At 45.9% G+C, this 15,000-nt stretch overlaps 1 protein-coding gene across 9 annotated transcripts in view; it reads right to left on the reverse strand.

Moving 5' to 3' along the window:
• itpr1b (inositol 1,4,5-trisphosphate receptor, type 1b) overlaps positions 1-15,000 on the reverse strand; it is a 112,689-nt gene that overhangs the window by 832 nt on the left and 96,857 nt on the right. For all 9 annotated transcript variants that reach the window (XM_081705699.1, XM_081705700.1, XM_081705698.1 and 6 more), the window contains 6 exons: positions 14,595-14,690; positions 13,559-13,686; positions 13,150-13,315; positions 11,156-11,316; positions 3,426-3,587; positions 1-883 (listed from right to left, as the gene is read on the reverse strand). The exon at positions 1-883 is cut by the window's left edge and continues 832 nt beyond it. In XM_081705699.1, the coding sequence (XP_081561825.1) occupies positions 797-883; positions 3,426-3,587; positions 11,156-11,316; positions 13,150-13,315; positions 13,559-13,686; positions 14,595-14,690 (800 nt within the window). In that variant the 3' untranslated portion in view covers positions 1-796. The remainder of the gene's footprint in view (positions 884-3,425; positions 3,588-11,155; positions 11,317-13,149; positions 13,316-13,558; positions 13,687-14,594; positions 14,691-15,000) is intronic.

Here is a 15,000-nt window from a genome sequence, read left to right on the forward strand (position 1 = left end):
TAAACCTTACACTGTGCCATAACATACAATCTTCTTTGAATGTAATTTTTTTAAATTAAATAAATAGATAAGAAAAGAAAAAGACCAACATGTGCGATTTCATGTCTCTTAGAACTTGTACTAAACTGACTATGAACTTATATGTCCTCAGCTTCCTACTATGGCCTTAAAGGCAAATAAAGAGAACCCCTTTATCCTGAGAGAGCCTCATTACCCCAGTAAGACACATTTTACAGCTCAATAAGGTTGCATATTAAAGTATCAATATTGCACAAAATACAAAAATAAGACATAAAATACGGCTCGCCAGACTGGTTCGTGGATACAAAAAAGATCCTTCTGTAGTATGTGTTTAAACAGCATCTATCTAGTCATACCAACCAGTGTGCCTCATTTAGCAAGCCATACCTGGCAAGGCCTTGTCCTCCCAAACACACACACACACACACTCTCACACACACACACACGTGACCAAGTAAGCGTGATGAGCAGAAGAATTTTCCCCCAGTGGTATAAAGGGTTCGTGTTTAAAAAAAAAAAAAAAAAAAAAAAAAAAAAAAAAATTGTCTTTTGTTTTCAATTTTCCCCTTTTTATTTTGGCAGGTGCAGACAACTACGATCTCTACTGGCATGTGCACGCTGGCACACGCATGCTCGCTGAATGATGCGTGTGGTCCACGTGGAAGGATGAGCGGCAGGCAGGTCTGGTTCGTCGAGCAGGTGTCGAGTGTGGGCGCAGCTCTCGCGCGCACGCGCACACACACACACACACACACACACACACACACAGCTGAGCTCAGGCAGGCTGTTGGGGGTTCACGTTCAGGTGTTGGGGATGTCCCAGAAGTCCGATCCTCTGCTTCTGTTTACGCTGCTCCGTCATCTGTCAGGATGGATGGACGGACACGGACACACACACACACACACACACACACACACACGCGCGCAAACACACAAGCCCACACATGCAAACACACACACACACAAAAAAGAAACACATGTACGCACAGTTTTTAATTTTTTCTTCCCTTCTCTGTCTCACTTTCCACCCTGCAAATACCAGGCATTTCCTGTGCAATTGCATCTGGCATATCCGCTCTTGTTGCCCTGGTAAGTCCACAGAAAGTGTGTTTGTTCTCACAAGCACACATACATACACATGCATTCTCTTCCAGAGAAATTTGGTCTCGTCAAACCTAAAATCCCCTAACCTGACTCAACAACACTTGCAAAAATAAGTCCAAAGCTAGCATGCTGGTGCTGGCTTGCAACCACAGCCCTCACACATTAAAGTTAGCATCCACAGGATGTCTGCTCTCGCGCATCACCAAATAAAGGCAAAAGCATAACAGTGTGAATAAACTCACATCATCTGCCTGTAACTTCATCGGCCATTATAGGCCCTGAAGGAATGCGGACAGCCTGGTTTTGTTAAATATCACAAAATGTTCGAAAACACATTCGAAGCTCAGCGCTAAAAACAAGACATAATATTTCGTTCTAATAATTGCCTCAAATTATTTTATTGTAATTATTTCAAGTTCGCTCAGGATTTTGGCTTTCTAACAGCAGATGAATCTAGATAGCTAGATAATCTAGTTATCTAGATTGTATCTAGATAACTTCAAGCAGCTTGCGGGAATGCCTGGGATCTAAAGCTAAGGTCTGAATGATCTGTACCAAAAGTGACAGGGGAGAAGATGGTACCCTTTCTCAATCTGCTAGAGTCCCAGGCATCTCAGGTAGTTCGTTAAAACAATTAGGAGCTTAACGATGGGTCGGCCCACGGAGGGCGACCCAGCCTGGGGTGGGGGGTTGGGGGACGGGGGATGCAGTGAGCTCCAACTTCTCCACCCTCACCATAAAGCTTCCCGATAGCTGATTCTTAGAACCTGGCAGTTTTACCATCAACAGTTAGGAATGAAGCAACTCTAAAATATGCTAGTGGAGATCTGTACAGTACTGCACCCGCTGGAGAGAAGCATGTCTGGGCTTCATCGAGACGTGTACAGAGGTTGGTCATGGGACTGTTTAGAAAATTCAAAGCCACAATCAGGATCTGTGAATGCTTGGACTGGACACGTGTGTGTGTGTGTGTGTGTGTGTGTGTGTGTGTGTGTGTGTGTGTGTGTGGGTGTGTGTGTGTGTGTGTGATTTTTAAGTTAATATTTATATAACCTTTCATGATTAGAGCTTGTCTGATTTTAAAAATAAGATAAATAAATAAATAACCTCCCATTTATTATTGCTGTCTAATTCTTCTAATTCATTTGTAGTGTAGGCATTTTAAAAAATGTAAACCTAAACTGATGATAAAATGTCTAAATGTAAATTAATATGCCTTTATACCGATTATAAGACACACAGTCCACAATATGTAATGACTGATAACCTGGCCCTGACACATTACATTCCAGCTCTCAGGCTAAGCATTCCTGTACTTTGCTGAAAAACTGATTTTCAGTTGTGAAATTAGCAAACATTACATAATATATGCCTGAAAATAAAAGACAAACAATACAAAGTGGCCTACATTTTTCCCCAGAAAAACAAGCAGTGAAGGTAGTGGCACAAAAGCGCGATGTTTGTATAAAAGTGAAAGGTAACAGTTTTAGGACCATCACTTCACCTTCTTTCAGGAACCCAAATGGTCATTTCCCCCCGTCTGGGGCAGAAGTTCTAGTTCCTCCTAGACACTTCTCATTTATCAGCCTCCTGATCACCAGATACAGTTGTAGACACTTCTTTTATTCTGGGGTGTTTACAAGAAACTCACGTGTTATGAATTCTGGTTGAAGTAATTAAAAAAAAAAAATTAATTGTCGCTGGTTCACTGGCAGTGTTGCTGCACAGTCACTCGACACAGCCTGTGCTACTATTTGTGTGTGGAAACAAGCAGACCTGGTTCGGAGAACTTTGTCTGGAACACAATAAAAGTTGATTCAGAGCGAAAGGACACTTATCCTCATGACGCATGTGGCGGAGCATCTTAGCAGCGCATGGGGTTTGCTGTGCTGATCGTAGATGTGAGAAAGCAAGACAGGGTCAGAGTGTGTGAGTGAGAGAAAGAGACAGACAGACAGACAGACGGACGGACGGACGGATGACTCATTGCCCTTTGCTCTAATTGGGCTTCCACAGAAGGTAAAAGATGAAATTTGACCTTCAAGCCCTGAAGCTAAACCAATGCTAAACACACAGCTAGTGTGGGCCTATGAAATTATTTCATCTTACTTACCATGCAAATGTTTTTTTTTTTTAAACATTTTTAGTCAATTTTTGTTTTTTGTTTTTTTTTGTTTGTTTGTTTCTTTAACTTAAAATTACCTTCGAAAGGAAACTGATCTAAAAGAAGCATATTTAGGGCCTGAGTTTTGCGTCCTGAAGTGCTGTACTGAAATCAGTCTCCCAACGGCCTCACTCACTTGTTCCTTTAGCTCGGTGAGCTGGCTGGACAGGTTGGAGACCAGCTTCATGGTGGACTCCAACTTCTCCTGCAGATTCCTGATCTCGTTCTGCTCGCCCTCCGCGTCACTGCTCACCAACGACATCGCCCGCATCCGTGGAAACCAGTCCAGATTGTGCTCCTGTTAGAATGTCCACATTTCAAGTGAATGAAGTGACACTTTACTGGCTGTGGTCACATGATTTGTGGTGCCCCAACTGTACATTTTTACCGGTTTTCTAAATGAATTTTTTTCACTCAAGCATGCCATGTTTTTAAAGACTTCCTTATCCGTTTAGATTTTCTGTGCCAACTGTTTTTTTTGTTTTGTTTTTTTACACACAGCTGCCTTTAAATTTCTGGTGCCAATGCAGTTCTTTCTTGGCAGATTTTTGTCTTTTCTGTACTGAGTTCTTTTTAGCTAATCGAGTTGTCTTTTTTTTTTTTTTCCCCTTTTGGTCTGTGAGTGCCTACCCTCTGACATCAGACCAATTTCGGACATGTAATGGAATCACAGCATGGGAAACCAGCTATGAAGAGTCACATGAAGCACTGCAAAGAGGTCACTCCCTGAACACTGCCTGCAGTGTGTCCTCCACCCCCTAAGCAACGCGTGGAGGGTGGGGGCGGTTCCGTTCCATTCCAAAGGAATTTCACAGAATACCCACCCTAATTTCATCAGCTTAAACTGCCAGGAAAGCACGCTGACAAGGCCCTGCTTATTGCCCAGAAAAGCTGAAGTGCGCCTTCATCGGCGCAGCCGGCTGCGGGCGCATGGTGCGCCGGCACCGTGCTTCTCCTGGGAAGCACCAGACCACGGCACTCGTTGGATGGAATGGTGCATGGTTTGGCGAATGCACTTCCTGTTGATGTCTCCACAGAGTTTGGTTTGTCTGCATAGTGTGCGAGTCAGTCTCTCTCTCTTGCTCTCTCTCTGGCAGTGACCTTGTTGCCGGGGGGGGGTTTAGACACGTGCACTTAGGAATTCAAACTATGCAATGAACGTAATTCTGTAAAGGACTCTTAATGATTTGTGTAGAGGACGAACAAGTAAAAAGAGGCTGACAGTGAAAAAGCGGAGAAGAATGGGCCCGTGACGTAAATAGGACATGTCTTTAGGCTCTTCCTCGCCGTGCTAAATGCCAGCGTAGCGCCAGAGTGTAGGTGCACACTCAGGCACACTGAGGAAAAAGTGTAGCTCAGAATATGGAATATCAAGGAAGACTGAGGAAGATAAAGAAAAGCAGGAGTAAGTGACAGTGAGAGGGGAAGAGTGAAAGAATGAGAAGGAGGAAGTGTGAGAGACAGACAGACAGACAGACAGAGAGAGAGCGCGCGAGAGAGAGAGAGAGAGAGAGAGAGAGAGAGAGAGAGACAACATTACTGGCGAGAGTCACGAAAGGTCACTCCACTGCATTCCACTGCCCTCTCCAAAGTGCGTGCCTGTGCACGCACGCACACACACACACGCACTTTCACAAAGCAAAGATGAGTAGAGAATCTCAATAGGAAAGTAGAACTTTACATTTTAAATCATACTTGTTTTTTTTCCTCTTTATTCTGAAAATAATTTGATTCCTTACAATTTAATTCACAAAAGGAATTTTTCTTTCCTTTTCATCTTCAAAAGAAAAACTGTGGATGGATCTTCTGCTATATCTTTATAGCTAAAGCTATAAAGTTAAAGGTAGTGAGCGTTTTAAATGAATGGTAAATTTGAGTTGTATAGGACATCCAGTTCTACTAGACAACTGAAATTAAATTCTTGAGGGTCCACCTGAAAAACTTACAATCCCAGCAATTCTCACTGCTGAAACTACACAGAATATCAAAATACAGAATAGCTAAACTGCTTAAACTCCTCACACCATTCTTCACAGCGGTGTTAGGGGTGAGGTGTGCAGAAGTCCCCTTTTGTCAGCCTGCACGCGCGCACGCACACGCAGGGAAATCACACAGTCAGTAACGCACTGTCTACATCAGTGATGCACTTCTGAAGCTCACTCATTCTGAGAATAGAAGAGGAGTGTGTGCGCATGTGTCTGTGTTTGTGTTCACTTCCTGTGCAGTGTTCACGCACACGCACGCACACACACACACTGAGGTTTGTGTTTATTGCCACCCGGTGATGAGTCTGGCTTCATCCAGCTGTCAGCAAGCCACGTCATCTCAACCACAGCCACCCGCTCTGTCCGCCACCGCTTCAAACAAACACTCTTCCAGCCACTTTCTTGTCCAATTAATTTCATCTGAAAACGCTGATCCCACACACCTAGCTGTAGCTGCTCACGTGACTTCTCACCGTTTGGTGTTGCCCCCCCCCCCCCAACGTAGACCTGCCTCCTGCACGTGCTCCAACGTGATCCAATGCTGTTGTCCTGTGTGTTTATTACAGCCTGGATTGTACGCCACAGTAAATATGCAGCTTCAGTGCATAACTGCCAAACGTGACCCACGTTATTTACATGGGTTCAAACATCTTTAAACTACTCCATCTGCCAGCTTGTCATAAATGTTCTTAACCCAAATCGGTGCCTCAACTGATGATTGTTTTTTTTTAATCAAACGTGTATGTATCTACTTTTTGTTAGTCAATTCCATGCAAATCCTTTGAATTATCTGTCATTTCTATTAGATCTTAACTTCTTACTTGCTTAGAAAAGCTACATTCACCACAACACAAGATGCAATTGCGTTTCCTCTAGCTTAATAAGGAGAACGGAAGGATGAAGTATGACTCCAGTGTAGTTCTTCTAAATCGGGATTTCTAATCTTTTTTTTTTTTTACCACAACGTACTTAGTAAGCGAAAATAACATATGAACGGCTTCCACGCATTTTTTCTGGACCTCTAGACTTCGCAGAGCCTGTGCCTGATATCTAGATGCTCCAATGTTCATTTCAAGTCATCATCCCCGTTACTGTGATGATGAAGAGTAACACCTTTCCTGAGCTCTAGTATTTTCAATTATTCCTAGACAATGGGGCACTTAACCCAGCTCTCCAGATTGTGTCATATACTCACCGGCCATACACACACTCTCCATCCACACACTTTACACACACTCACTGGCCATACGCTTGCTGGCCATACTATGCAATGCATTTTGCCTGCTATCATCAACCGTGCATGCGGTCCTCACCGGACACTTCCTGGTGAGCGAGGACCACTTATGGGCTATGTTGATGGGCTCCTGCTCCCTTTAAGGCTTTTAGATGACGCTTTTATCCAAAGCGACTTACAATTATGATGGCACTGGGTTCTGCGTTCTAGTAGAACCTGATGGCTATATGACTCAAATTTACCATTTAAAACTGGTCACTACATTTAGCCTTCAGCTACCACTGGTGGCACTGGTATTAGTGTTAGCGTCAGACCCAGCAATGTTGCCGGGGGCACTGTGAGGTTGGGAAACCAAGCACTGAGGAAGGTTTCCCTGCCATCAGTTCAATGTCTAATAAACAGCAGCAACATATAAACGTGTGGATTCAGTGCGTTTTCACTTTTGCGATCGTGGACATTCGAGGCATGGCTGCTCCTAGCGATCGACCCTGCCCCCATCCCAGTGGTCCAGACTGTGGTTGATGGAACGCGTAAAAAAAAAAAAAAAGTCCTCCCTGAGACACTGTAGCTAAATTGAGGGTGGAGGTACAGTAAAACAAATGCACAGTGACTCACAGCGCAATCCTCACTTCCTCTACTTTCAGTTCTTCAGAAAAGAGAAGTATGGCTATTTCTATGAAGAAAAAAAATCCCTCCAAACGTGAAGGTAGAGATTACTCAAATCCACATCCGTTTTCGGTCGAACATGGAAAGACGTTGCCTGATGAAATTGTCACAAGCTGGACTTATTTTTTGAAGCAATGACGTGAAGCGTGTCGTGCAGGAGCAGGGCGCTGCCGTTTTAATAACGTGAGATTCTGTGAATCTTTTTACGGATGTGAACACGCCGTGCGTGTGTGTGCATGCATGTCCCATCTGCCTGTCCTAGCCAACAACCCCCAAGATGTTCCATGACTTTTGTTTATATTTGACAGCACTGCCAGTAAGTCAGGGCTGTGTGTGTGCGCGCGCGCATGTGTGAGAGAGAACGCTCTTGCTACAACAAATTCAAGTGCATCTGGTGCTTCAATGGAAATGAAGGGAGTGCGAATTTCATTACTATTACCACACTCACATTAAAAAGTGTGCGCGCGCACGCACACACACACACACACACACACACACACACACACACACACACACACACACACACACACACACACACACACAGGATGCTCTGTGGTCTGAACAGCGACAACGACGTCAAACCCAAAACCAGTCCCTTGATCCTGCCTACACACATCTCCAAAAGTGCAATATTTTGGGTGTCATGACCGTCAAACATGATATCGGTGAGGAAACTGCGATGTGCAATGTAGGTCAAGTTCACAGAATTTGCTGTAATTGAATCAACGCTGCGTTGACTTGCTCTGGACCCCGCCCCTCATGTCCTGAGTGGGACCTCCTATTAGTCAAACGAAAATCAGAAATATTCACAAGCGCTGGGGTCTCCAAAACGGCGCTTCGTTGCCAGGAAGGTGCACAAATGAACCCTGACAAGGTTGGTCAGCTCGTCCGCAAGCGCCATTTTGGGGGCGCGAAGGCCTGTCCACATATTAGCTGTCTAATGCTTCTCCATGTCAGCTCACTCACTCCCTCACCCTGTCTGTCTGTCTCTCTCTATCACTCTTTGTCTCACTCACTCTTAATTCCTTCTCTTTCTTCTTCGTGTCTTTTCTCTGAGAATAGAAAGCTGAGAAACCTGTTCCTCACATGCCACAGGAATGCGTGTGTGTGTGTGTGTGTGTGTGTGTGCGTGTGTGTGTGCGTGTGTGTGCGTGCGCGCGCGCGCACGCACACACACGTGTCGGGAGTCAATGGTAACAGTGCGACATTCTGCGTGTAATTTGGCGTTCATCCAGGTGTGAGAGTCAGGAGTGCCTTGATCTAGATCTGTCCCTGGCTATTTCGCTCTCATTATTCTACGCATCAGTCTAGCATTGGAGTAGGAAACTCCTAAGACCCGCTCATGCTTCACGGTTCGTAGTGCTGCAGAAAGTTTGCAAAGATCTTTTAACATAATAATTCAAGGCTTTAGTTGACCTCAGCTGGGTTTATAAGAAGGAAAGAACAAATGAACAAATGTGGGGGGTTTTTCCCCTCTTATGAATTCATTACTAACAAAAATTCTGATTTTTTTTTTCCCCCTTTTGCCTTTAAATATTGGACCATCTTCACTCAAACAAATACATACACAGATACATAAATAAAGTTATCTAAAAGTTAGACACCTTTTTTGCATATCAAGCTTCCTGTCATCCTGAAACATTGCATGTCAATTGTGGTGGCATGAATTCTCCTCCGCTAAACTGCCCTGCCCCCTGCCACTGTGGAATGAAGGTGTGACCCAACAACTAACGTGCTTTACCTGAGGAATACGTAACAAGGTCCTGAAACATTCATCACTGCGGCTTACCACATGGTCTACAGTAGCCTATATGAGCTTGTGTCTCTGTGCGCGCCACAGGCATCTCAGGGAGCGAGAAAATCGGATTGTGAGTGTGTGTGCATGCACGAATGCAACAGACATCTCAGAGAGCGTGTAAGTCGGAGTGTGGGTGTGTGCGTGTGTGTGTGTGTGTGTGTGCGCGTACGGATGCAACAGACACATTTTAGGGAGCGTGTAAGTTGGAGTGTGGGTGTGTGCGCATGTGTGTGTGCACGTACAGATGCAACAGACACATTTTAGGGAGCGTGTAAGTCGGAGTGTGTGCACGCGCGCGTGTGCAGGTGGCATGAAGGCCAGCTAATCTTCAGTCAGATGGCTGTTCCTCATCTCTCATCATGCCCACAAACTGGGTCAGCAACCGGTGCATGACAAACTGTGTCATCACGCGAATAGCCGCGAGACGACTATGTCAGGACATCAACGGCCTGTGAAGTAGGGGCTTTCCTGAGCGCGCAGCCCTGCACTGCTAGGGGCTCCAGAGCCATTCAGCAGGAAGTCACTGGAGATCGTGAACCGGCTGGCTTTACAGGAATAGCCCAGTGACTAAACTGAACGTGAGCTCTGTTTGTTTGTTTGTTTTAAAGAAAACTTTCTGTCTTCGGTGTTAATTTTTCCTGGACCCGTTTCTATTTCCATCAAGGAGTAAAATGAGTCGAGCCCTTTGTTAAAGTCGTTTTGAGTGAAGTGTTTCGGGGGAGCTGAAGTAATCCTGGTTAAAGCCAGATCATTAGTTCTTGTATGAGATGGGACGAGCACCCACATGCACTCCCACATGCACTCCCACACACACACACACACACACACACACACAAACAATCCAGGCAGGCATTCCCACAAAGCTTAATGACAATCATTAGGATAACTTCTACTCTTTGGCCAAGTAAATCCTTGTGAGTTTCTGCGTGTGTGTGTGTGTGTGTGTGTGTGTGTGTGTGTGCCAGGCGAATAAGAGAGAGCAAAAGAAGCTTCGCTTCTGTTCAGCTGCAGGGTTCAGGTGTGGTGGCACAAACAGGTGCTGTTAGCCCTCTGTGGGGTCAGCCAGCAGTGGAAAGCACCTTGCTGAAGCAGACCCCCCCCTTCCCATGGAAAGACCCCCCCCCCAGGGTGACGTGGGTTCATTTATTCCAGTGATTCACAGCTGTAGCATTTCAGAGCGCTTTCACACCAGTCCAAAGCCAGTTATGCCCTCACATGCTGGAAATCGTAAGTGTCTGATTCGAGGTGTGTGAGAATTGGTTTCCTGGGCAGCGTGATCGTCTGTGCGTGGGCGGCATCGCAGTCATGGGGTTTGTTCGGTTTGTTTCCATCCAGCACGGTTGCTGCCAATTTGATTATTTTCTATAGATTTCAGATTGCATCTGTTATTTACCAACTAGCTAAAACTAGCATAACGAAAAAAAACAACAACCAATCAACCTGATCATGATTACAGTCATAAGGAGACCTCGATTTATGCCTCTGCTAGGCATTACTGAAAGTCCCTAAACCAATGGTGTCTGAGTGGGCTTTGATGCTTGGTTTCTGACAAAGAGTACACTGTCATTTCAGACGCCGTCATAGTATCACACACGTATGTTCCGAAGAACAGCGGCAGTCCGTATCAGAGGACTGATGCATACGTACAGCGACCAACACTCATGGGAGCGCGTGCGCGGGCACACACACATGCATGCATGCATGTTCCGTGAAACACTTTTCAGCCCACGGCTCTGTGATTCATTTGAAGTCTGCCATGAGCCGACGACCATCTAGATCAGTGTTTGATCTAAACTCAGGAGGGTAGACTTATAGATACCAAGAAGGTTGGAAGTAAACTCTATGGAGAACAGGACTTTTGAGAAAAGGGAGGTACCTCAATTCTGTCTCAAAGCACATCTCCAAGAGAATGGAGAATGTTATTGAGTCAGTCTGGAGAATCGGGAGTGGAGCCAAATTTTGGCATGGTAGCAGAATTTTATTAACAATTAAAATTAGGTGGAATGTTCCAAGCAGAGCAAGGACATGGGCATTCCAGATCAGGGCTCAAACTGTTATACGGAACTAGATCATCTCACCCCGATCCCTGACCATCTCACCCTGAACATCTCATCTTGATCACACCCTGATCCTACCCTAATCCCAGACCATCTCACCCTGATCCCTGATCGTCCTGTCCTTACCCTGATCATCTCAGCGACGTAGCTCTCCGGACCTGTGTACTCCGTGGAGTCCTTGACCTTGATGAGGACGATGAAGAACAGGTAGTGCCACATGTTGTGCTCCACCTTGATGTGCTCCTCAAACGTCACCGTCTTGTTGTCAAACTTGTCTCTCTCCAAGCCTGCAGGGACACACACAAAGCTGAATGACGGTTGTCTTTGTTTTGGAATCTTTTATTCATATCATTTATTCTGCATGTTCATTATTCAAGGCCACTGGCAACTTGGTGTTTTTTTTTCCGGACTGGACGGTCGAACCAGGAAGAGGAATCCCTAAAACTATTTGTTTCGTTTTGGGTTTTGGGCTTTTCTCACTTTTATTTTTGCTTTTGTATTTTGCATGAGGCTCCTTCAAGGCTCAACCCCCCGCTGAACCCCACCGGCCGCCCTCCGGGTGCCACGTGCTGCTCACAAAGACCCACCAAGAAGCCGCCCAAATAACGCCTCGGTCACAAACCCCTCAGTCATGCTAACTCAGGCATGGGGGATGAAGCAATACTGTTGTGTTCTTTCGACGGGTTGTGGTCATCAGAGAGCTGTCCAGTCCAGGAGAAGGAGCAGGAGATTTCCGACTCCCTTGTTCATCGCTGCACGAGATGTTTGTTGACAAACCGCTTCCTCTGGCAGTGGTGAAAGGCTAACGGTTGAGGGTGTGTGTGCGCGCGCGCGTGTGTCACAGGCGGGGGTGGCGGGTCTTGTGATGGTCAGGGCAGATGATGAGCTTCTTTTTTTTGTTGTTGTTGCTGCTGTTGCCGTAACGATGAGCGGAGACAGTCATTTGACAAAGCTGGATCATCAGCATGGGAAAGAGAGGGGGGCTGTTTTTTGGGAAAAAAATCACCAGCACCAGAGCGCACGTGTTCCGCGTTTCACGCAACACGCAGCCAAACGCTAACTGCACGCGGAGCGGGGTTTGCTTCTTTTGTCATAATTAGCATGTAACACCTACAAAGGGGAAGAAACAAACAAAAACAAAATCCCAGCGAAGTGTAATTTGAGTAACTCTGCACATCCCACACACACACACACACACACACACACACACACACACACACGAGTCACACTTGTGAGTAAGTCCTGAAACTCCCATTGGATGATGAACTGAGAATTGCCAAACAATAGGCCTGAATAAATGGGTGTTCCATCATGTTAAGACTAGAAGAATCCTTGTTTGTGTGTGTGTGTGTGTGTGAGTGAGAGAAAGGGAGGGAGAAGACACTCCTCCACAGTAGCAGCCATGACTAACCCTACTGGGAAGAGGGGGCGACCCGATGTTTACACTGTTCGAGTGAAAGCATCTCGCCCTGTGCCTGCTAATCAGACGAGCACTCTCTAAAAGGCCACGCCGAGCAGAGACGTGAGCTGGAACGACAGAGACCCTGCGGAACACCGGAGGGCCGTCTTCACGTTCCGACGGAGGTTGCTGCGCACAGGTCTCATGTCACAACACGAGAACAGGAAGTAACTCACCGTGCCATCCTGATCAGGGCTTTGTCCAGACCGTGGGTCTTACCTGGTCACACAATTGGTCTCTTCTGCAATCAGTATTTAATCACACGCAATCTTGTTTTGATGGAAAAATAGTGCCTACCCAAGCACGTTTACCTCTGTTAACCAAGTACATCTGAGAGGTGTTACGGTTTGTATGCAAGGTTTGAGAACAATAGCGTGAGTCAATATATGGTTTGATTTCACTAGAAAAACTTCTTTTTATGTCTGCGTCAGCTAGATGGTGTTTCTACCTAACAAGGGCCTGCACACACACACACACACACACACACACACACACACACACACACACACACACACACACACACAATCCCTCACGCAAACTTACACATGCAATCATACTCATACACACTCCCTCACACACTCATGCTCTCACACACACAGAATCATACTCTCACACTCTCACACGCACGCATGCTCACTCACACGTACGCCCGCACACTCACCACAAATGAAGCAGGTCGTCTTAAGCACCTCCTCTTTCTTCTGCTTCTCGCTCCTCAGGTCGGCAAAGGTGTCGATAATGACGCCAAAGATGAGGTTGAGCACAATGATTATAACCATGAAGAAGAAGAGCAGATCGTAGATCACCCTGGCGGCAAACAGCGGCTCCTGGGGAGTGGGGGGGGAGAGGTGTGTGTTGATGGGGTTACTCTGTGAGAGTAGTGCGTTTCCGTGCTGACGCGGCAGGGATTAGGTGCATTGTGGCCTGAAGGGACAGATGTGACCTAAAGGTTTTGCGCTTGGGATGAGCAACGGGCGCTACAGCTCCGTGACGGGTTTGACTAGGGAACGGTGGGTGTGCTGGGCGTGTGCTTTGCTGTGTGATTGGCGCATGCTCGGCGGGAGCCAGACCTCTTTTGAGGGCTTTCGGAGCACATCGCCCACCCCACCACCACTCCGCAGCCCGTGACTGAGGACGGTGACGATGCACATGAGGAGAGAGTCGCAGGTGCGCTCCTTATCTTCCACCACCAGAGCTGCTGCTGGGCCAAACACACACACACACACACACACACACACCCGTCAAACAGAAGTACAAGTTCACAGTCACGCAAATCTATGAGCACGTTCAAACACACAGACATGCAGAGCACCAACACGCAGCCTTGCATGGCATGCATGCGTGCTACAGGGCCTGCACACTCTAAGCAAGTACCTAGTAAAACCACTCTTCTGGAATAAGACGATAGGTCAGCAAATCACAGCCAACCGTGCTTTCTATCTGAAGACAATTACAGTAACCAGTACAACTGGATTCCTTTGCTTTATTTTGGCTCTTTTGCAAAAGCATAAAACCCTTTATGTTAACACATGACTCTTCTGTGCCTAGTCCTCCAACCCGACAATCTAACACAATACTACGAATTCTAACACGTTTCCAACCACTATGGTTGAGCACACTCCTACAGACTTTGAAGTGTGTGATCGAGGTTTTCACTGGGCGTCCTCTGGTGTCGAGGGAGGTGTTAATCGTGGGGCACTAGGAGTGAATTTGTGCGAGAAAAACACCACCCACGGGGGCTAGGTGATATGTGTCAGGTTGGGTTCAGATCTAGTCTCCACTGATCCCAGCAGCCCAGAGTTACAGCGTAAACTTTCCACTCTGACTGGCAGACATGTGTGCCTGACCCCTGAACCTAGGCGCGGTAGGGATGATCTGCTGGTCATTAGCATTTGACCTCCAGAGTCCCGTGGTTCCTGGCGCCGTCTAAAGTGTGACGTTGTGCAGTGTCTCATCTCGGCTTATCCCATGACCGAGCAGTAACTTCAAACTCTAGAAGGGTGTGGGAGTGTGTCTGTCCACGTGAATGCGCGTGTGTGTGTGAGTGCGCGTGTGTGTGAGTGCGCGTGTGTGAGTGTGCGTGTGCGCGCGCGCGTGCGTGCGTACCCTCCATCGTAACGTCTGCTGTGCAGTTTTCCACACCACCATCTTTCCGACAAACTCCACCTGAGAGGAACTCGCTCATCATCGTGGCTGATTGCTCTGATTTAAGGAAGAAACAACCAATAAAAACATGCACAATCCAACTCTTTTAAAAAAAAATCATCAATATAGATTCTACATTGATTCTTTATTCAAAATATATAAATCTCTCTCTCTCTCATATACATACATATATATATATATATATATATATATATATATATATATATATATATATATATATATATATATATATATATATATATATATATATACACACACATTTTTTATTATTATTATTTTTAATTTTATTTTTTTTTTCACGTATGCTTCGTCTAGTTTGCAAATTTAACATATAATTTCTATCAAA

The sequence above is a fragment of the Electrophorus electricus genome, chromosome 22, assembly GCF_041902795.1.
Source record: "Electrophorus electricus isolate QZ-2024a chromosome 22, ASM4190279v1, whole genome shotgun sequence".
Taxonomy (NCBI): domain Eukaryota; kingdom Metazoa; phylum Chordata; class Actinopteri; order Gymnotiformes; family Gymnotidae; genus Electrophorus; species Electrophorus electricus.